At 38.1% G+C, this 22,792-nt stretch overlaps 2 protein-coding genes across 4 annotated transcripts in view; both read left to right on the top strand.

Annotated features, from left to right (window-relative positions):
- The window catches only part of LOC148723841 (uncharacterized), a 14,059-nt gene extending 2,007 nt beyond the window's left edge, over window positions 1-12,052 (top strand). Inside the window, exons 1-11 of one of the 3 annotated variants that reach the window (XM_088732520.1) lie at window positions 112-1,283; window positions 1,921-1,957; window positions 2,562-2,917; window positions 3,792-4,033; window positions 4,319-4,614; window positions 5,582-5,911; window positions 6,056-6,206; window positions 6,943-7,008; window positions 9,216-10,455; window positions 10,873-10,933; window positions 11,797-12,052. In XM_088732520.1, the coding sequence (XP_088588646.1) occupies window positions 1,262-1,283; window positions 1,921-1,957; window positions 2,562-2,917; window positions 3,792-4,033; window positions 4,319-4,614; window positions 5,582-5,911; window positions 6,056-6,206; window positions 6,943-7,008; window positions 9,216-10,455; window positions 10,873-10,877 (2,745 nt within the window). In that variant the 5' untranslated portion in view covers window positions 112-1,261 and the 3' untranslated portion in view covers window positions 10,878-10,933; window positions 11,797-12,052. Of the gene's footprint in view, window positions 1-111; window positions 1,284-1,914; window positions 1,958-2,561; window positions 2,918-3,791; window positions 4,034-4,318; window positions 4,615-5,581; window positions 5,912-6,055; window positions 6,207-6,942; window positions 7,009-9,215; window positions 10,456-10,872 lie in introns of those variants that run through there. The other 2 variants (XM_088732521.1, XM_088732522.1) reach the window with 2 other exon arrangements.
- Window positions 10,878-21,527, top strand: LOC148723840 (protein inturned-like). The gene is made up of 13 exons (XM_088732524.1): window positions 10,878-12,953; window positions 13,085-13,193; window positions 15,892-15,981; window positions 16,380-16,457; window positions 16,851-17,016; window positions 17,525-17,578; window positions 17,977-18,039; window positions 18,442-18,567; window positions 18,797-18,901; window positions 19,790-19,839; window positions 20,272-20,373; window positions 20,762-20,913; window positions 21,388-21,527. Exons 1-12 carry the CDS (start codon window positions 12,884-12,886, stop codon window positions 20,877-20,879), a joined length of 1,131 nt encoding a protein of 376 aa, XP_088588650.1. The 5' UTR covers window positions 10,878-12,883; the 3' UTR covers window positions 20,880-20,913; window positions 21,388-21,527.
- The last annotated feature ends 1,265 nt before the right edge of the window (window positions 21,528-22,792 follow it).

Here is a 22,792-nt window from a genome sequence, read left to right as displayed (position 1 = left end):
ATGAGGTCTTTGGGAACTAAGTTCCTGTGTCAACCAATCATATTTGGTATGTAATATCAACTTTGTTCTTTAGGAACTAAGTTCCTCAACAAACCAATATATTATTGTTTTTTTCCAAGTATCTTAGAAGTTTGTCCTTTGCACATGATACATGGTTGAGTTCTCTCTTTTTCTGATTTCTGGCTTACAGCCACCAGCACATTATGTTTTCATTTCTTGCCCTGTCACACTACGGAAGACAGCAGAGAGGGATAAACATCTCATAGTCATTTCAGGACTGCACACAATTTAAAACAAAAGTTTTCTTTGCAGAAATATCTTAATGGGTGCAATTGGTGCATCTTAAAACCCAGCAGAAATTTTTTTCTTAAAATGGAGAGCATTTTACTGTTTAAATCAGCAAATTATGTAGATCCACAGGTATATAATCTTTTCAGTTCTTGCCATAATGCAACAAAAGATGATAATTATTTCAAAATAACTTTACAGTGGCATAATCCACTGATATATAATTTGATTCAAAACTTTTCATAGCAAAATATAATGTAATAAAATTTTTCTCAGACTGCAAACATGATTAATAGGATGAAGGGTGGGAGTCAGGAAAGAGAGGGGCACAAAAGTACTAGTGGCGAGAGAAAGTAGTACAGGAAGTGGGAGTTGGGGACCCCCCTGTCCCCCCTCTCTTATCTGCAGCTTGAATACTTTTGTTGATTAAAAATCCCACCTCAGGGATCATACTCCAAATGTGAGGTGTAAATATTCTTCACATGGCTTTTCTGAGCTAAAAATAAGCTTTAAAGTGTATATTCTCTAAATTGAGGTTTACCTTTATTGCACACAAAATATCCACAGTCCTAGACGTAATATGGACAACTTCAAACAAATCTACAGGATGAATTGAATTTTCAATTCAACATTTATAGCAATTACGGAAACAAGAATAACTAAGTGGCTTGCAATTGAAAAATCATAGAAACAGCTCAGCTTAATTATATTTGTATTTGCATATCTTTTTTCCCCATTCCATTTATCTATTGCAACATTTACCCATTCAACTTCGTAATTTATTTGTTTTTTTTTTGTAGCAAGTTTTTTTTGTTTTTTCTTTCATAGAAACTCTTTTTTCCCTTTCAATGATGTAATTTCTCATCTTATTACTCATTTTTATTGTAACTAGTTAGTGTATATTTATTTCTTCTCTGTAAATTGTTCCTTCAAAACTTTTATTGAATAAGGCATAGAAGAAGCGCTTAGAACTATGGAACTTCAAGAGAGAAAAAGTAAAGTAAAAAAAGAATCTGGAACTTAGGTCAGGTCAAATCTAAAATGAGAAACGAAATTTATATACTAGTAGATGTTGTAAATTTTTGGAACAATTAGGTACGTTCGAGCCTAAGGAGCTTGTTCAAGATAAATGTATACCTCAATTTGTAGTTTTTCATAGTTTTAACGATGTATGATATATTTGTTCTTCTGTCAGAGGACTAAATACAACTGCATAGATGTACTTTAGTGCATGTAATATTCCGGAAGAGCACCTGCCACTGAAGTATTGTTGGCAGGTTATTAATTTGCATAAAACTACTGCTCACCTAGACTGGTTGTTGCTATCAGCAAGCAGTAAATGCCAAGCTGTGAATCTTCTGGTATAAACAAATTGAACTGAATTGAATTGATTTTGTGGGGGTAGACGGAATGAGTACATTTGAGTTTACATGTGAAAGAGACTGAATGCTAATATTGCTCCTTGCTACAGATGGGTTATTGCTATTACTTGAGGTTTGTTTTATGTTGTGCAACTCGATTGAAAGGGTTCCATGCCATTCATATAATACAGTTCCTCACCAAAAAGTCTTAAAACTTGATTGCTTTTTTTCTTCTTTCTTCATGTTTGCTTTCACTTGAAATTAGAAAAAGGCTTCGTTATCGGGAATGACAAGATCAGTGTTAGTAAGTAAGTAAACATGCTTTTGTTCAACATCAAATTTGGAGTACCTAAATAAATTACAGCAAGAAATATTCACCTCCAAGCAGCCGATGAGACAAAATCGCACGTCAGGAAATGTCCGACCATTTTTTGGATGATACGATACGATACGATAATTATTGTTTATTATTTATTATTATTCTACAGAACATTATAAGCAAATTTACACAACCCGCATCTAGCGTTAGCTAGTCTTGGCGAGTATTAGAAATAAATAATTAAGTAAATACTACACATTGCAAGCTAAAGAAGTTTGATTACCACAATAAACGAAAGAGATTTTACAATAAACTAAAGAGATTTCATTACTACAATATTATTGGGGTTACAAGCCATGGTATATTGAAAGAAATATACTAATTTTTTTGTATCTGGGTGTTATGTGCTAAAACAATTATCCACCTCAGTGTTGTTGAAAGTGGTGGATATTTATTTATTTATTTATTTATTACTCGTTTTAGTGTGTATTTTGCTGAGTATTTTTACGAGTGGTGCTGTACTTGGACGATGATGCTTTTTCTTGAAGTTTTTTCATTTTTTTAAGTTAATTTTCACATCTCTAATTTTACAGAAGCGAGATTACAGAGGAAGGAGGAATCCAACTAGTTCAAAACGTTCCATCGCGTGTAGTGTTCCCTCTTGAAGCTCTGCCAACACCTGCAGAGGTCACATGTTTTTTATGGAATCCACGGATTCTGTCACCACCCCTAGAAAGAAATGAGGCCTTAGTGAGCAGTGTGATGGAACTAGCCTGTGAAAGCCTCTCTGGTGCAGAAAAAAGTTACAAGTTCAATGGGAAAGTGAAGTTGGCTTTATCCCACAGTGCTAGTGATATCAAAGGGTACGAATTGGTGATCAAAGAGTTAATCAATGAGGAGACCAATGATTGGAGAGACTTGGAAACCAGATGGGCATGGACACCATCAGGTAGAGGTTTTTTTGGTAATTTATTTGTTGTTTTTCTTTTACAGGGTATAGCCATTCTTTCTTGAGTAATATATCCCTTTCATAAAAAATAAGTTAAACGGCACGTCAGCAAACTATCCAGTAAGTAAAAAGGAAAAGTCCAATTAAGTGCTATAGTGGGTATTAAAATATCCATTTTTCTTAAGGAGTATCTTAGATCAAGATGTAGTTTCTTTAGCCTTTCTTGTGCCTTTATGGTTAGACTGAAAATGGTACACCTTTCTGTTATCTGCATGTCTTTCGCTCTTTGCACCAAACCACCGAAAACTGAACTGTATAACAAGAGACTTTACATTCCTTTTTTCCCAACTTTATATTTCATCTAATAAGCTCGATTGAATTTTCATTTTTATCTTGTACGATTGTCCAACTACCACTTCAAATGTTTCACTTCTTCGGATTTACAAAACAACAATGGTTTAGCGGGGTCTGTTGTCTTCTCGACAATGATATTTTTCATCACAGTGGTCAAAATGTTGTACGCCTCGTGAGTCTGCAACAAATTTTGACCACTTTAATGACGAACATCATCATCAATAATAAGAGCACATACCACGCTAAACCACTGTCGATTTGTTTTTAGCACAATTTCGACGTCAATTAGAGCGATTGTTTCAGTGCGTGACACGTTGCGTTGCTTGTTGTCTGTACTCGTATCGACAACGGCAAATTAGCCAATCAGATTGCGACATTACTGTCAATTGTGGTAAAATATGACAACCAGCTTGCCAAACACATCTAAATGTGAAGCTGAATGAACAGAGTTATCTGATTGAAAGTAGAGGGTTTGTTGATTGTCACGAGAAAGCTACAACAACTTCGAACTCATTTACAGATGTCAAAGATGAGCATTCCAGCGTGGAAGAATTCCCCGACTGGTTGTTTCCATTTGCAGAGTCAGAAATTACAAGTTTTTCTTCATTTGCGGTGGTCTGGCGTCTCAAGTCTTTCACATTCCAAAACCCTTCGACATTGTCATCTTCATTTGACTGCATTCTGTCAGACTATCCGGGAGTGAGTGTAACACTCCCAGTGAGTTCTCTCCCTTCGGAGAAAACCTTTGCTCTCTCTGTAAAGGTACTTGTATATCACTTATGATAGACGATTCTCTTATATTTTACATATTAACTTTAAGCTTTTGCTGTTAAGTTGAAGACAAGATTCTCGCACGCGACGACAGAGTTACCAGCCCACCCGCCGGATACGATTAGTATGATGGTACCTTCTGTTAGCGACTTTTGTGAGAAATAATTGTGCCATCCGAATTCCCCACCGACTATTTACGAAATTAGAGAGCTTTCGACTTTGCTTTATTACACACGTTGCAGTTTCTTTTAATTCTAACTTCGTTTTTATTTGAAGGTGCAAGAGGTTCCACGGCGTGATTATAGACGGAAAGAATTACTAGTTGCCGGACCTATTATTCATATTTCACCATCCCAACCACTTCAGCTTTTAGCGCCTGCAAGGCTCACAATCCCCGTTACACTTCGGGGAGACACACCGAAATTTCCAGATTATTCAGCCACTGACGTCAGGATATTCTGCCGAAGCTCAGAAGAAGATGAAACAGAATGGAATGAAATAACAGAGCAGTTGGAAAGCTTAGCGGTTCTTGCAAATGGGACAGTGACGTTTACAGTTAATCACTTTTCAGAGTAAATATTCTCTTGTGGCCTTTTAAGAAGCCGTGTAAATAAACTACAAAGCGCTTGCGCAGGAAAGGTTGTGGGTAATCAGGGAAAATGCATGCGTATATGAGACTTTGGTGTGCAAAAATATGTCGTCTTTGTTCGAACTACAAAAAGAGACTGAAGATAAAAGGAATGGAAACCAAGCAGAACTAGTAATAAACTATAAAGCTTTCGCGCAGGAAAGGCCGTGGGAATCAGAGCAAAGACACGCGTAGGTGAGACTTTGGCGTGCACAAATATGTCGTCTTCGAACCACAAAAAACTAAAAACAAAAGGGATGGAAAATAAATAAGCAAGCAACCAATCAACGAATATGTAGTTTTCATCAAATCGATCACATTTTTTAAACCGATTTGTCGTCTATAGTAGATATTATAAACCTTTGTCGACTCTTCCGGGGTCTGAGTTGATAAGTCTATGCGCGGTATTGCTTATTGCTTGCTTACCAAAAAAATCATGTCATTGTGGGACAGCAATTTGTTTTGTCCTCCTTCCAAGGATATCTAGGAGCCATGAGTTCGAATCTCGTCGAAGCCTGCTGCGCCTCGTGAGTCCACAACATTTTGACCATTGTGATGACGAATATCGTTGTCAATAAGAGTGCAGACCACGATAAACCACTGCCGATTTGTTAATTCTTTCCTCGATTTTCATCGGCGGCCGGGTCAAATGAAGTTTATTTCATTACAAGTTGTCATAGTAGAAACAAACTGGGTCATTTGTCTCATTCTGAGAATATGTTCATATCAGTTTTACTTATTGACTTAAATCCTTTTTCTGGGTTGAATGAAATCATCCTAGACTAATCAGTTAGTTCATAACTCTAGGATGCTTGCGTTCTGATTTGTTGATCAGTGATTGAAAAATGTATACTCTTTACTCAGGTGACTCCTTAAAAAGATGTTGTTAAGTTTGTGTCCTTGTCCCATAGGTACTGGCCTTGGATTGACTGGATAAAACGACCCGTTGTTATCCTCAAGGATTTTGTCCTTGATCTCTGCAAAAAACTCATGGTAAAAGAAGCTGGATTTTTAGCTCGTGTATGTGATGCAGGCAAACCTAGCAACTACTTGCTGACTCTTTGCTGCTTCCCAATCCATCTTAAAGGTCAAGTACATACTCACCTATGTTCAGCTTATCGCGTTTGTTTTCAAGGGGGAGGAAACTCGCTGAGGCCACTTTCTAAAAAAGATCAAATGTCTGTGTCTCTTTCCGAAGCATTTACTGTGACTCAAGAAGGAAATCTAGACAACTTCTTGAGGTTAGTTTATTACTGAATTTTTGCTCAGTCAACGTAAATTCCACTGTTCCGCCATCTCGGAGCATAGGCGTAATGAGAAACATAGTTTGCCTAAACAAAAAGAAATCTCTAGTATTGTATCTTTGTTTACTTTGTTTGTGTCAGGTTTCTCGGAACTGAACCTTTTGAAAGAAGTTTGCCTGTATCCATTAGCGACTGCAATAACCTGGAAGTAGAGTTGTACACAGTGGAGCAATACCAGCTTAATAGGGAAACTTTGTGCACGCTACATATCATTCCAGCCTCATCAGATCAGGTATGTCGTATACGAAATTAAAAAAATTGATCTGGCCGAAGTAAATGTTGATTAGGAGCAGTTTTGGAAACTAACTTTTAAAGCTTTTTCCCTTCGGCTGTGTAACTGTTAGGATTCAACCACTCAAAAGTACCCCCATCCGTGTATGACGGTTTTACACTCCTCGCTCTGGCAAAGTGCGTGACTAGAAAGCATCGCAGAAGATTAAGTTATCTCTCTCAATTAACTCCTTTACTGTTCTTCTTTTCTACATTATTGTTCCCTTCTATCGTCGCATCTATTTTTTACTGGCAAGGTTAAGTTAGGCTTAAATTGCTACCGGCAGAGCTACCCAACTATTTTTGTGGGATATCAAATCAGAGAGATAACTACAGCCTGAGTTTTGCAGATTGTCAGTGAAAATAAAGGGAAAATGCTACCTCACTATGTCCTCGTGAAGTCACGGAAAAAATCGCAGCAGAAATTGCACTTAGAGCCGCAGCAAAAGTCGCCGATGTAAATGGCTGTTAAATGGTTTTATTTCAAAATGACCGACAACCATTCCATCGTATTTTCTCTAACGTCTCATTGGCTGTAAGGGGCCCTAGCTTGGTCAAGGCATAGGGCGTAAGGTATATCCGTAGAGGGCCAATTGAACTAAATTGACAACCGTTTTCTAGTGACAGGGCTAAGTAATTGATAGATGTAAATGTCGGATAAAATATTTTTTCTTAGAAATTGAGTATCTCTGTTGCAGAGCTCTTCCCTCAGCAACTTTCCCTCCACACCGCAGATAGCCATGCGTGAGCAAAGGGAAGATCAGGTAAAAAAGGCAACATTCTGAATATTACAGAAAATAGTTACAAGAAATTGGAAAAATCAATCAGCCTTTTAGATGTCCTTAGTTTTCGATCAGTGAAATATGAAATATGTCCTTCCAGATCTTACCTTACTAATGAATCAAACGATAAGATTTATTCGAAGTTATGGCAGGTGTTATGTTCTTTACTTACATTGGCCTTAGTTAGCTTTTGTTCAAAATCACTTTCTATCAAATTTGTCTCCGACGAAAAAGTAAATGATGATAATTGATCATTTGATTTTGATGAGGTCATGAGCTGAAAACCGCCTCCCAAAAGTGTCACGGAAGCAGTCATTATTAGTTCATTAATGTATTTGAAATTAATAGGACTTTCCACAGGAAAACATTAGCGCTTTCCAGTATACGTTTGACAGAATCAGTTTGTTAAAAGTTGTCGTGTAGTCTGATTGTCCAGGTTATAGTAGTCCTGGGAAGATTGTTGCCGGTAGTCAGAGTGACTGACATTTCGACAAACTTAGCGGAAGTCATAATCAGAGTCCAGTGAAGGGTTGTAGCCAGTCCACTGTTAGAAGTCTAGGGTGTGTGAACTGGTTGGCCACGAATGCACACCCTAATAGAATCACTAGGGAACTTAATAGTTAGTTCTTAGTTTACATTATCCAACTACACCTAGACGAGTACAAATATCACGCGGTACTTGTACTCGTCTATTGTAGTACCGGTTAAACAGGTTTTCTCGCATCGCGCAAGCGTAGAATTGGATTGTAGTTACGAAAAAGAAAAAAGTGGCAGACAATTTGAATCATATTTCCGACGGCGAAGAGTCAGAATGGCTTGCAAATGTAGATCCAAGTTCATTAGATGAATCGAACGAAGAAAAACAGCTTGACGATCAGAAAATTTCTTCATTTAATGAAGAAAATAGAAACAGCAGCACAACAACGCGCCAATTCCGTTCCGCTTCGCATACTTCTGCCACGCAATCCCCGTAAATAAACATCCGCGTTATTCGCCCGCACTGAAATAACAGTTTGGCGTGTTGGATGATAAATAACTTATTAGACGTTTTGTTGTGTAGTATTGCTGAGTATTTTTACTCGTTATTTGTATTTTGACTCGTCAAAATACGGCACAACTCGTAAAAATACTCAGCGATACTACACAACAAAACGTCTAATAACATATATTTATTATCCAACTACACTTAGACGAGTACAAATAACGCCATAGACGAGTACAATTATCACGCGGTATTTGTACTCGTCTATTGTAGAGTACTGGTTAAACAGGTTTTCTCGCATCGCGCAAGCGAAGAATTGGATTGTAGTTTCGGAAAAAAAAAAAGGGTGGCGGACAATTTGAATCATATTTCCGACGACGAAGAGTCAGAATGGTTGGCAAATATAGATCCAAGTTTATTAGGTGAATCGAACTAAGAAAAACAGCTTGACGACCAGAAAATTTCTTCATTTAATGAAGAAAATAGAAACAGCAACACAACAACGCGCCAATTCCGTTCCGCTTCGCATACTTCTGCCACGCAATGCCCGTAAATAAACATCCGCGTTATTCGCTCGCACTGAAATAACAGTTTGGCGTGTTGGATGATAAATAACTTATTAGACGTTTTGTTGTGTAGTATTGCTGAGTATTTTTACTCGTTATTTGTATTTTGACTCGCCCTACGGGCTCGTCAAAATACGGCACAACTCGTAAAAATACTCAGCGATACTACACAACAAAACGTCTAATAAGATTTATTTATTATCCAACTGTGCTTCGTAGAGTACAAACAACGCGCGAGACGAGGACGAATATCACGCGATATTCGTACTCCAGAAATATCCACGAAATTCGCCCGCACTGAAATAACAATTTGGCGCGTTGTATAATAAATCTCTTATTAGATGTTTTGTTGTGTGGTATCGCTGAGTATTTTACCCCATATTTGTATTTTGACACGCCCTACGGGCTCGTCAAAATACGGCAAAACTCGCAAAAATACTCAGCGATACTACATGACAAAACGTCTAATGAGACATTTATTACACGTTTCCATAACTCGGTTATAATAATAATAAAGTGTTATCGTTTATCTCACAATGCGGTCAAACGGACAAACGATAGTATTTTATTGTTATTGCACTTTACCACGATGAACAAGCACAAACCTTTTTTACATAATTAACTGGGTTATGTTATTTCAGGTTGGGCCGGAATTCAGCACAACTTTTCCCTCACCGCAAGCACCTGAAGTAACAGATCCAAGTATTTGCTCAAGCGAAGTTTTGAAAGTCACAATCTTGGCAGACGAGTGGAATTCACTGAAAGGTGGATTGTCGACTTTCAACAGGGAACTAGCCATTCATTTAGCAAGACATCCCCAAGTTCAAGTCACTTTCCTTGTCCCTAGCTTTGCATGTGGAGAGGAAGAAAAAACAGAAGCTGGAAAACATGGCGTCACTATTGTCAAGGCAAAGCAACGTGAGGCATGCAGTCCCCAAGAAGAATTATTTTGTCCACCGAAAGACCTTGAAATTGATGTTGTAATTGGTCATGGTGTGAAGCTTGGTCGACAAGCTCAGATTATTAAGGAATCTCATGACTGCAAGTGGGTCCAAGTGGTGCACACTGCTCAAGAAAAACTCGGTATGTACAAGGACTATCCGAAAGCTGTTGAACAAGGTGAGAAAAAGAACGAGCATGAGGTTAGTCTCTGTAAAATGGCTGACCTTGTCATGCCAGTTGGGCCCGAATTGAAGGGTTTCTACTCTAATCATCTACGCTCTTTTGACAAAGAGCAAGATGTTGTAGAATTTACACCGGGAATCATGGAAAATCTAACCGATGTAAAGCAGTCGCCAAACGAGAATGACGTGTTTCAGGTCCTGATGTTTGGGCGTGGTGATGACGAGGACTTCACACTGAAAGGCTACGATATTGCGGCTGAGGCGTTTGCAAGTCCTGAGCTGAAAAACGATTCCTATCATCTCACATTTGCTGGAGCGGCTCCAGGAAAGCAAGACGAAGTTGCAGCGAAGATTCTCAAGCATGGCATTTCTGAAAACCAACTGTCTGTCAAAGAATATGTCAAGGATAGAAATCTATTAAAACAGCTGTTTCGTCGTATGGATCTGGTTATCATGCCCTCAAGAACAGAAGGATTTGGACTCACTGCCCTTGAGGCCTTATCCGCTGGTTTGCCTGTCCTTGCTGGCCGTAACTCAGGCTTTTCGAAAGCGGTGCAGAAGCTAGAATTTGGAGAACTCTGTGTAGTTAACTCCGATAAACCCGAAGTCTGGTCAAAGGCGATCAAGAGTGTCCGTAAAAAGGAGAGAGGAAACCGTCTAAACGAGATGCAGAGACTGCGGGCATTTTATGGACAGAAGTACAACTGGACAGAACAATGCGAGATTCTTGTGAGGGAGATGAGAAGGAAAGCTATTGGTAGGCATGTTCTTAATTTTCTTTTCCATCCCTGCTTTATTCAAATCCTTGACATTTGAGGCGATGACTTTTTTTGTTCTGCCACTTTCGTTTTTTTTTTTCCTCTTTTATTGTCCATTTGCTCATTTTTCTCGTCATTCATTTATTAATTCATCCACTTATCTATTTATTTATTCATTCGTTTATTTATTTACTTATCCATAGATCTGTACGCCAATCTCTTCATTCCTAACTCTTTCTCCTTCCTTCTCTCCTTCATCTGTGTCTTTCTATTTTTCTCTTTTTTTTTTTCCTCTTTCCTATCGGTTAGACCATCTCTCTTTACCAATATTTTCACCACTACTAGAAAATCCACCTACATTCTGTAAACCTTTAAATTTTTAGATTTAAATCCCTAATTAATCTTGTACTTTTCAGAGTAGAACCTGAGTGCATCGACAATAAACCTATGAAGACACGCCGAGAAACGAACAATATGGTGATTCAAGTCAGAATTTTTTATTACCGAAGAAACTAGACAATTAACGTCTTTTTTTTATTTTTAATTTTATTGCATCAACAAGGAAAAGGTTTACCTTTATTAGGCTTTATAAAATAACCAGATTAAATGTAAATATATTAGTTTTGATATAAATTTCCTCGTAGTGCAATTTGATTGCTAGAAATGCGCAGATATAAACAAGACGCTAATTAAGATTCAGCGTCTTGTTTATATCTGCGCTTATGCATAAATTTTTTCTTTCACTTCCTCTGAAGAAGCTCCGTAATTGCAACCGAAACGTCGGGAACATTTTTATTGTTACTAATTTCAGAAACGCTTTTAACCACCAATGTAACTTAATTTGTATTTTCAAATATTTTTTAATGTATCCACCTGGTGACAAACCCAGTTTTAATATAATTTCAACCAATCAGATACAAACCAAAAACAATCGCGACTTGGTCACTTACGTTTTCTCGCGCTTCGGGCTGTTTGCGTTTTTTTTTTATATTAATTTTTTTACCTCAAGTTTACCGCGGTTTCTTGAGATGATTTTTCTGCTTTGATTGACGGCTATGATTAAAAAAGCTTCAAGAATGATAGGAATTGTTTTACCACGAGAACTTTACAGTGATTTGTTCAAGAGGTTACAGCAGAGATTGCCATAGATTACAAAAGTCAGAATATATAAGAAACAGTAAATTACATGAATGAGTCTAAAGTAAAATGTGCACAGTGACCAAAGGAGCGTACGCTTTCGAGTTGGCCAGAACAATGGCACTTCAAAAGCGCCATATTTGCATTCGGTGTATAGAAGGCTATAACTTTCCAAATACTTGCTTATATCTGTCGTTTTACAGAACATGACTTGAATAGCCGTTGGTAGTTGGAAAAGATGCTTGACCTTTTTCGGCATTGATACCTGTTTTGGTTTTCCTCAGTAAGAACTCTCGTTTGGCCTTCTTCCCTCGTCTCTGGCATTTTGTTTTTTTTTTTCTATGCGTTTTCTCGTACTTTAGAGCGTGAGTGGTTTCCTCCAATTTTCTAAAAAATTCAATTTCAATTCAAAATTTGGAAGACATTCGTTTTCTATAAATTTGTTCATATTTGTTCATATTTTCGTAGCACTAGTTGTATTTAAGTTTTTACGTTCGTAACAATAATTTTAGCTCGCGACCACGTCAGCAATATCGCTTTATGCGTCAGTGCGATTCCACGCTAAATACCCTCTCTTCCGGTTGACGTATTGACCAATCAGAGCGCGTGTTTACTTTAAGCTATGCGATTCTATAGAAAAATTCACTGCCTGACGAGTGAATTCCACGTTAAATTTCACGCGAAAAACCGATATCGCACGAATCGCGAAGCGATGAGTGCGATATCGGTTTTTCAAGTGAAATTTAACGTGGAATTCACGAGTCAGGTAGTGAGTTTTTCTTGAATCGCATAACTGAATAAAAATAAGAAAACAAGAAATTAAAACGGCAATGTTATTGTTTGTTTTTATTCCGTACGCGCGCCCTTAAGAAAGACATTTTAAAGTCAACTGTCAGAACTGTCATTGTTAAGGGAATGGAAAGCAAGGTAAGTCGCTCACGTTTGAACCGTCGGCAATTTTAATTGTACCTCGAGAATTTTTCTTGAATCACAGCTAAAGCCACCAAATCACTGGGCGAAACCAGATGTTTTGTATTTTTGTGCACCACGCCAGTGCGCAAACAATGGAAACCCTTTCAAAGTCAGGTGTCAATATCTAGCGAATAGAGGGAACAAGATAATTTTAGAATGAAAACCACTTTTATTTCAAACTCGTGGAGAAAGCGGTGCCTCACATTTTACAATCTTCAGGAAAAAAACTAAAAGTACACAATACGGAGTTATTTAAGACAGAGCTTTGCCTGCTACCACTCAACTTGGCATAATGTGGTGCCGACAATCAACAACTGAATGGTCAAATCCTCAAGCGAAATGAAAATTTCAACCGTTCCGGTATCAAAGCAAGATCTACAAAAAAACGGTACGTGCTTTACAGTTGTAAAAAAACGTGTATTCAAAATATAATGATTAAGACTGGAATTTCTCGGTAATCTCTGGCGAGAAACAGTTCAGTTAAAAGTCACAATTTTAACTGTTTTTCTTTCATCGCAGGGAGTCGCTCGTCGGTGTCAATGCTGGACGGAAAGTTTATGGAAATATTTACTGGAGAATTCTTAAAAGTTACTCCAGTAAACATTCCGCCAACTGCTCCTGCCATCAGGTAACTAGAACGACTGGCATTGCTGTCAAGTCACTAGTAGCTGCTGTGTTGCTTGGCGTGGCTGAGCTATTGAGAACAATCTCCCGTAAAGTATGACTTGAATAGCCGTTGGTAGTTGTCGTGCTTGGCGTGGTTTGAAAGCGGCCAACTTATTCGACATTCGCCGCTGTTTTCCGGAGGATTATGGCTGTAGCTGGATATGGATTCCGGATTGGAGTGGCCAGTGAGCTCTGATATCTCCACTGGGTCGAAATCATCACTGAGCGCTTGGATGACAGTTTTGCGACCACTCGAATTAGTGAATTTGCCGTCTAGTGTTTTTTGAAACCATGTTGTATCTAAAAGAGGCCAGTTCGTCGTCTGTATAGGCTACAATAGTTTGGATTTCGGGAAAAGATGCTTGACCTTTTTCGGCATTGATACTTGTTTTGGTTTTCTTTAGTAACGCTTGTTTGGTTTTCCTCGGCGAGAACTGTCGTTTGGCTTTCTTCCCTCGTCTCTGGCATTTTGATTTTTTTCTATGCGTTTTCTCGTACTTTTGAGCGTGAGTGGTTTCCTCCAATTTTCTAAAAATTTCAATTTCACTTCAAAATTTGGAAGACATTCGTTTTCTATAAATTTGTTCATATTTGTTCATATTTTCATAGCACTAGTTGTATTTACGTTTTTACGTTCGTAACAATAATTATTGCTCGCGACTCACTTCAGCAATATCGCTTTATGCGTTAGTGCGATTCCACGCTAAATACCCTCTCTTCCGGTTGACGTATTGACCAATCAGAGCGCGTGTTTACTTTTAAGCTATGCGATTCTAAATAGAACAGACAACAATTAACGATTGGTTCATACGTCAGCGTGCGTTCATCGAGATATGAAGCACGCGGGAAGTTTGGAGAGCATGAAAGATGCCGAAGAGTTGCTCGAGGCGTAGCCGAGAGCAACTCTAGCTTCTTGAGTGCTCTCCAAACTTCCCAAGTGCTTCATATCTCGATGAACGCACAGCTTACGTATGAACCAATTGTTTTATAACATTTTCAACGCTGTAGTTTTTGTATAAAACTTCCGTAGAAATGTTAGACAAGACATGGCAACAAGCGAATAAGCCGATGAAGATCTACCTAATTTTCCTTTGGGAATAGATTTTTTTAACTCCCGAGAGAGAAGAGGAAAACAAAAACTCAACGCCGATTTCATCTCATTTCGAAACTGTAAGTTCATTTCCACGCATGAATACACCTGTGAGTTTTTGACCAATCCGAGACGAGATCATTGAAGCGTAGCAAAATACTTTTCCGAAACAAAATAAACAACGCATTTGAATCGTAGGGGAGGAAATTTCTGCCCTTTATACATACACTACAGCGTTGAAAATGTTAGAAAACGATTGGTTGAATACAAATGTCACCCGGTATTTGTAATCTACAGCATCGGTTACACAGATTTCCTCGCATCGCGCAAGCGAAGAATGGTGGATTTGTAGTTAAATGGCGAAAAACAAAACGGCAGACAATTTGAATTAAATATCCGACGACGAAGAGTCAGAATGGCTGGCAAATATAGATCCAAGTTTACTAGATGAATCAAACAAAGAAGAACAGCTCGACGTCCAGGAAATTTCTTCCTTTAATTCATTGAAGAAAATAGAAACAGCAACAAAACAACGCGTCAGTTTGGTACCGCTTCGCATACTTCTGTCACGCATTCCCCGTAAATAAATATCCGCGAAATTCACCCGCACTGAACAACATAGATAACAGTTTGGCGTGTTGGATAATAAATAACTTAGCCGTTTTTTTGCATAGTATCACTGAGTATTTTTACTCCTTTTTTTGTATTTTCACACGCCCCACGGGCTCGTCAAATTACGGTACAACTTGTAAAAATACTTAGCGATACTACACAAGAAAACTTTTAATAAGATTATGTATTAGCGCTGGTAAAAAGCGCGGCAAAACCGTTGTGGCATTTTTTACAGAATTGTATAGTATCAGTTGCCTTTTCGTTGCCGTGTAGACCATCGTGTAGTCGACTCATTTCCAAAGTGTAACATTGTTGTCTGCTCTATTTAGTGTTGACATAAATAAAATAGGCAAACCTTAATTTAGAAATGTCATGTCATGTATTCTTCCATGTCATTGGTTTATTGAGGAACTTAGTTCCTAAAGAGCAAAGTCCATTTTGCAAACCAAATCTGATTGGTTGACACAGGAACTTAGTTCCCAGAGAACTCATTAAAAATGCATTTGAGATCTGATTGGCTCATTCAGGAACTAAGATACTTCAAATGTCAAGTACATTTTTAAATGGTGAAGTACATTTTTAAATGGGTATGTGTTTATAATATTGTGTTCTGTGAAACATACATGTCACTGTGTACATGTATTTGTGGTTAAATTATGTTTGTGTTATGATTACATTTAGTTTGTAACAAGAGCACCAATAAAGGGTGTACATATAGTTCCCTGTTGATGTACATGTAGATAAGGAGTTGGCATATACACATTTGTAATATATTAGATCCTTCCCCAAAAGGAACAAGAAAACAATTTTGTGTTAAATGGAATTGTGTTTGGCTTCTTGTGTTTTTTTTTTGTTTGTTTTAATTTTTTTTTTGTAAAGACCAGAATTAAATATAAAGTTAAGTTCCTAAGATTAAAGTAGTCTAAGAGTAATTCATTCTGTTATCTATGGCCTTTAGCTCTACCCTAGTGTTGGACAAGAAGCTGATTCATGTTGTATATTCCAAACTGGACAGAGATGTGTTAGTTGTGGCTATGCCAGAGGAAAAGTATGTTTGTTGAATTTATAGTTTTTTCAATGTCCAAAATAGACCATGAACACCATCTGTGCTCTTGGCAAAGTCTGTTGTGTTAGTCAAACACAATCAGTGAAAATAAACTGATGTTAGTGGCTACTTTTTGGGTGCCTCACTCCCTGAGTTCTGCACTAACATTTCTTTCTTCACTCATTTTTTTCTTCGATTTGGGCCTGCTGAAAGGGTGGGAATGCTTTTAGTCTACATTGAAAAACATGAATAATTGTTGTACACATTTTTTAAGAGTAAGGCAGATTGCATTTATTTATAGTCTTGTGTACATGTTGGTTCTTGACCAAGGGTGGACCCAAGGTATTTTCCATGTTTTCTGATTCAAATAATTTTATTAATTCCATCTCTTTTTTTGTCAGAGTACCTCTTGTTCAACTGCAGAAGGTTGTTAATGATGTTACACAGCTCCTCTCTCTTACATTTGGATCAATGCAAAGGTAATGTATACAATGATCTTTTACTTTTATGGTAAAGTTTGATTGTCTGGTGTAATTGTGCTCTGTGTACATTGTAAATGTAATTTTTAATAGTATACATAACATACTTCCCCTTTTTAAGTGACAACTGAATTCTCCCCATAGGCTAAGGAGATGCTTTTTGTGGCCTGGAAGCATGATTTTTGGTGTTCATCACAATCATTCTTTTTTCTAAAGAATGTGATGAGCATACATGTGTATTAATCTGCTGATTAGATGTTATCTTCCCTATACTTGTAATATGGATCTAGTTTTACAAGACAAATTTAGCTCTTGACAGGTACATGTGGCTCACTCATGTTTAACATGTACAAGATTGTGATAATTTTTGACTCACTTGACTTTTCTTCACAGGGCATTTTGTGACAAGCTCAACAAAGTCCGTGTAGACCATCTGTTTTCTCTTTTATTTGACAAAGCCCTGGCCACACCTCCAGGAGCTAGTGAAAAGGATTGTGTAAATAAACTGACAGACCTTTTACCTGGTGTTCAGTGGCTAAACCTACCTCTGGCAGCAGAGGTAAGCGGAATTGCATTCAACCATAACGACAAGTGGTTTAATTATTAAATAATTTTCTTAATCAATAAGCAGATAAAGGGTAGAGATTGTAACTAATAAGAGTGCAATTGTGTGAATCAAGAAAGAAATGTATTGAGATCAAGTCAACTTCCTTTTTCTGGACTCCTGTTTCTAAATTGTGTATTGCTGATTCCAGATTGCATATTTTAGGGCAAACTCAATTTGTATGCCTTGAAGCTGGGTCTTATCACAGCTAATGAAAAAAGAAGTAAATAAACAGTCCCTTCTGCAGCACTCTTTTTGTTTGCCACACTACACTTTACCTTACTCATCATAACCTGCAAAGGAGGCCAAAGACAGCAAATAGTAATTGGTTTCCTGATAAATTATACCTCTGAGAATTGACTGCCCTTTCTTGCAAAAGCTGTGACAACCCCTGTAAAAGTCAAATCCTACATCTCCACTTTGACTAAAGTTCTGTTTAAGTTCAGTTGTTATTTCTTCACAGGTTCATGTACACTGCTGTCTTAATGACTTAGAAGCAGCAGATTATGGAGAATTTGTAAGTGCACTCTTGACTCAGTTGTTGTACATGATTAATATGCTGGATTGTGGTCTGTTCTGTTATATACTACAGAACTATATATTATCTTAATGTTCATGACACTCATGGTTAGTAAGCAAGTATAGAGAAATAATAGAATAACAATTTCTTCAATTTGTCTTGGTGAAAATTATAAATGACAATAAGTCTTTGTGAATTTCATACAAATAGTTTCTATAGCTGTAGCTGTACACACATTTACACAGATCAGATAACATTTGTAATTATCATAATATACACTGCCATGTAACAAGTTTGACATGAGGCTCTCATGGTTGTTGTTCTTATTTATTTATTTTTTTTTGTTTATATATTTTTTCTTTTGTTTTGTTTTCTTGTTTTGCTATCCTTTTTAGGCAGATGAGTTTTTTCAAATTAGAAGATTATATACAATTTTAGGCTCCAGCATATTTTATAAGGTAGGGCTTCAGAAAAAATGTTTATAGAACGTCTCATTCTCATTATCGTGTTAGGGAAGATGTTACTACTTGGCAAGTCCATTTGTACAAACTCTGACCTTCCACTTCCAGTGAAATGTAATGTTGTTACATTTAAAGTCAAGCTCTGTTGACATCGTGTCATATTAGATAATACATCTAATGACACACAACATTACCTAGCCTGATGTCAAGTACATCTAATGTCGCCTGACGTCATGTCATGTTATATCACACCTCAAGTCAAGTGACATCGAATGTCGCATGACGTCATGTCATGTCACATCTAAGCTAGACATCATGTCACGTTACACGTGAACATCTCTACGCCAATTTAACTTGCCACTACTTTTATTTATTGATAAAATGGCTCTTCTTTCCTAGGGATATTTAATAGCCAATCATTTAACAAGAGAAGATTTAGAAGATATCGTATTATACTGTAAATACCACTGTTTACTGGCCATGAGTGCGGAGCAGAGAGTTGGTCAATTAGTCATCTGGCGAGAGGTATGGTAATGTTTAAACATCCCTCCGCTGTATTCCTATCATCTTTTGAACCTCACCCGTGTTCACAAGTCTTCTGCTGCTCGCTATCTCAAACATTTGTCCGCGTCTAGAGATTATGATCAAACCAATTTTCAATGATTACGAGTCGGGCGCATTTATTCAAAATGGGCAGTACACTTTGAAACGCACCATTCGTGTCTCACGTTATTTATGTGTGTCCTGTTTTAAGGTTTTTCCGACGCGAAGACAAAGACCGCGACCTGAAACCAAAAAGGGAGATGGAGAAGAATATTATGAACCAACTGCAAGATATTTTTTACTCATCGTAGGCATGGTAAGGAAACAGAAAGTGCAGTCATTAACTGATGTGTATTAGCAGTAACCTGTATGCGTAACTTGATACAGCCTAGCTAGTTGGCGGTTTATTTATTTATTTTTTTTGGGGGGTGGGGGGGGGATTTTGAGCGGTAAAAGACCCTAGAGAGGAGATTTCCGGTAAAGTGCGGCAGGGCTGCTTAGAAGAATGGAGAAGAGAGATTGAAAAAGCTCTCATAGTCCCCCCTGGTTTTTTGTGTGGCTTCTTCTTGGTTAGTTTGCTAAGATAAGGGGAATTGCATGCACACTATCATCTTGTAGTATCACCCCTGAAAAAAAAAATAATAATAGTAATAATAATAATAATAATAATAATAATAATAATAATAACAATAATAATAATAAGAGACCACCTGAGGAAACTCTGGATTGTTGCACGAGCTCTCCTGGTCAGCACCCTAGTAAATGTACAGTGAATGTGCAGTGAATGTACAGTGAATGTACAGCGAATGTACAGCGAATGTACAGCGAATGTACAGCGAACGTACAGCGAACGTACAGCGGAGGTACAGCGGATGTACAATGGACGTACAGTGGACGTACAGCGAACGTACAGCGAATGTACAGCGAACGTACAGCGAACGTACAGCGAATGTACAGCGAATGTACAGCGAATGTACAGCGAATGCACAGCGAATGTACAGCGAATGTACAGTGAATGTACAGCGAATGTACAGCGAATGTACAGTGGAAGTACAGTGAATGTACAGTGAATGTACAGTGAACAGTATGGAGAATATGCATACTGATGTTAGGGTTTAAAGAATTAAGGAGAGTGCAACCATCTACAATTTTGAACCATGTCTCTCCACGAAAAACATTTCATTAATATTTTTTCTTTCTTTAGAAACACTGGCTTATGTGTGTACTGCTAGAGGCAGGTGGCATCTCAAGGCGGTAGGTGCACCTGTGTGAATTTTTTCTCAAATTTCGTGTCGTCATTATTAACTTCAAGCACCGCTTCTATTCTACTTTAGTGGTGGGAGAAGAAACTGGGTGAAAGCGATATAAGTAAATGCTCCATGACCCCGCTGGTATGAATGTTTTCAGTTAATTTCACGCAGGTACTTTCCTCCACTCACTCTTCATTGCTTCGCTCAAGAATTGACCAATAGGTTAAACAAGATTGTCTACCACCCTCATATTCCATTAGAGAATGGTTTAGTCTACCACAGTAAAATTTCACGGCAATTGATCAAAATAATTGAAGAAATAAATGAATGAATGGTCGGACAGACGCATGGATTATAGGTGAATTATTTTATATCAGGCAGTTTGGCGTCTTCACACTGAAAAGAACCTTTCTTTTTCTCGGTTTTTACTCTTCAGAGCGGAGGGTCATCCTCCCCCAGACACCTACTATGTGGATCAAGTGAAGAACGCGCTGCATCAAATAGAAGCCCTGGACATTCCTTCCGTCTGTGAATCAAGGTGAGGATAGGGCTTCGCGCGTAGCTAGCAAATTTGTACGTGTTAGTTAGAGGGATGAAAGTTAAGCGAACCGTATTTTCATGTGTTTGTAACTGAAGCAAACCAGGGAGAAAAAATTGATCGGATAACAAGAGGGTCATTGCGAAGGGCTTTATATTGAATGGTACGTGGTATTAATTTGTGAGAACGCAGCCTTAGAGGATTCAGCTTGCAATTAGGGTTGGCTATTATTTTCCAAGTCTGTTGTCACAAAAAATAGAAGTGAGAACACGGCCAAGAACGGTCAGAGCTTGGACTTAGCTGTTTGAGAATGGTCAAATGGTTAAATCCCTTCATTTTGTTTATAAAATATTGCTTATGACATATCATTGGCTCGTGTATTTCACAGGTTGAGAAGTGCAAGCAATCCTCCTCTAGCCTCTGCAGATATGTTGCTGATTAACCCGCCCTGTTCGTTGAAAACCTCATCAACCGCAGGTGGCTCAGACACACCCACTGCTCAGTAAAAGCACAACAGTGTGGATAACCTGAGGCTTCAAGGTACTATCACGACACATATGACAGTGATTTGCTTTGTAGCACCCAACCTCATTCTCAGTTCTTCTCTTACTCCCCCCCCCCCTCCTAGAAGTGATGAGGTACCCTTGGAACGTGGGTAAATTGTGTACCTAGGCCATGTGGAAAAATGTATCTGGCAAATAGATGTTTTAAACCAAGTTAGCTGCAAACTTGAAAGAAAAGATGTACAAATGATTGCGTTTCTTTCTCTTATTCTTAAATCAGGATAGCTTTGGAATAGAAGAATGTCTCTTATCACAGCAAATGCAAATATTTCCCCGTCATTGCCTAAACGGCATTAAAATGTTTCATAAGTATTCAAGGAGACATTTCAGTGACACCTGATATACATATTTCTGCTCTGTTACTTAGATGAAGTGAATCTTTTCTTGAATAAGTTACGTTCTTGGCTACAATGGTCCATATTTAATAAGTACTTTCGAATTTGCTTCACAGACGAAGTCGAGTCCTCCGACAGTGGTAGCGTCCCCTCGACACTCCGTCGGAAAGGTTCGGACAGCTCCGGAAGCATGGGGAGCTTGGGGACTAGAGGCAAACTTAGATCATTCCGGTCCCAGTTCTCTCTTAATTCAGCGGGCACGTTTAGGAAGAGTTTACCAGAAAATATACCTGATTTGTCGCAGATAGTAACAGCCAAGTAAGTATTGATAAAAAAAAAAAAAAAAAAAAAAAAAAGGAGAGAAATGTCAATTTAGGAACTCTTGAAGCAGAAGACGTACTTCAAATCTAGGAGTGAAAAGCTTAGTACAGGAAGACTCATCTACACTCCATTGAGGGCTAACGCTCGAAACGTCAGCTTTTGTAATCGTTACGGTGGCCAATTTACCATTTCAACTTTGTTGATATATCCAAATTACACCCCATTAAGATGGCACGTTACCTTAGTGAGGTCACTTCCTCGTGTCTACCACGTGACCGTGAATCTACTGGTGTCAAAAATACCCTTAATCGTAGGGATACTTCACACGGTAAATTCTTCACACGAGATGTGTAAATGTCCATTTACAAATGAACCCTTTAGGCAGAAGCTAACTTGTGCTGTACATTCACAAACCATTGTGACAAAGTCTCTTTCAAAGGATAAGAGTTGTTTTCAGTTGTTTAGAAGATCTTCAATGGGGCCCTTCAGTATTGAGACACTTTACATTTTGTCACCCAAAACAGTGCTGAGTTTTATCCATTCAAGCGTGCAATTACGCTTCAACATTGCTTGAAGGAAATTAAACTTAGTAATCGAAAGGTGAAAGGGTTGCGAGTCTCCCCACTCATTGAACATCGCGTGATAAGTTCATCGTTTTCCACCCATTGTAATCTAATCCGTACTCAAGAAAAAGAATTGACGCTGTGCGCCGAAATATCTCGCCTTTTTCCAGAATTAAAAATATAGTCACATTTATCACTAAGTTCCTACTCTCTGTGGTAGAAGTAATTTCTGATGGTAATAGGACTGATTGGAGTCCAATTCAGTCCGCAATCATACAAGTGATTACAACATCGCGGGAGTCCGATTTGTCAATCTTGTTATATCAGATTTCTCATTTGTTCTATCCGATTTGTCAATCTTGTTATATCAGATTTCTCATTTGTTCTATCCGATTTGTCAATCTTGTTCTATCAGATTAACAGGTGGTGCAGAGAACACGCTGTTTCATTACGTCAGCTGGGATTCATTCCAAGGTATTGTGGTGTGTCCAAGTGATGGAGACACGTCCTTCCCAAATGGAGGAGTACATGCTGAGGTGGTGAAGTCATTTCACAAAACATGTCTGTCCATTCGTAGGCTGTTTTCACCCTACTACAAACAGGTGAGTTGAACACCACCTTACTGAAGCTCTAGCAG

This window comes from Stylophora pistillata, chromosome 9, assembly GCF_964205215.1.
Source record: "Stylophora pistillata chromosome 9, jaStyPist1.2, whole genome shotgun sequence".
In the NCBI taxonomy this organism is placed as follows: Eukaryota; Metazoa; Cnidaria; class Anthozoa; order Scleractinia; family Pocilloporidae; genus Stylophora; species Stylophora pistillata.
This window is presented reverse-complemented; position numbering and strand designations above follow the sequence as displayed.

Bases quoted from the DNA above. Each gene is read 5' to 3' on its own strand.
- LOC148723840 (XM_088732524.1), top strand. From the start codon at position 12,884: ATGGTCAAATCCTCAAGCGAAATGAAAATTTCAACCGTTCCGGTATCA. The intron at 12,954-13,084 runs GTACGTGCTTTA...CTTTCATCGCAG, and splicing joins GCAAGATCTACAAAAAAACG to GGAGTCGCTCGTCGGTGTCA. The intron at 18,902-19,789 runs GTAAGGAAACAG...TTCTTTCTTTAG, and splicing joins TTTTACTCATCGTAGGCATG to AAACACTGGCTTATGTGTGT.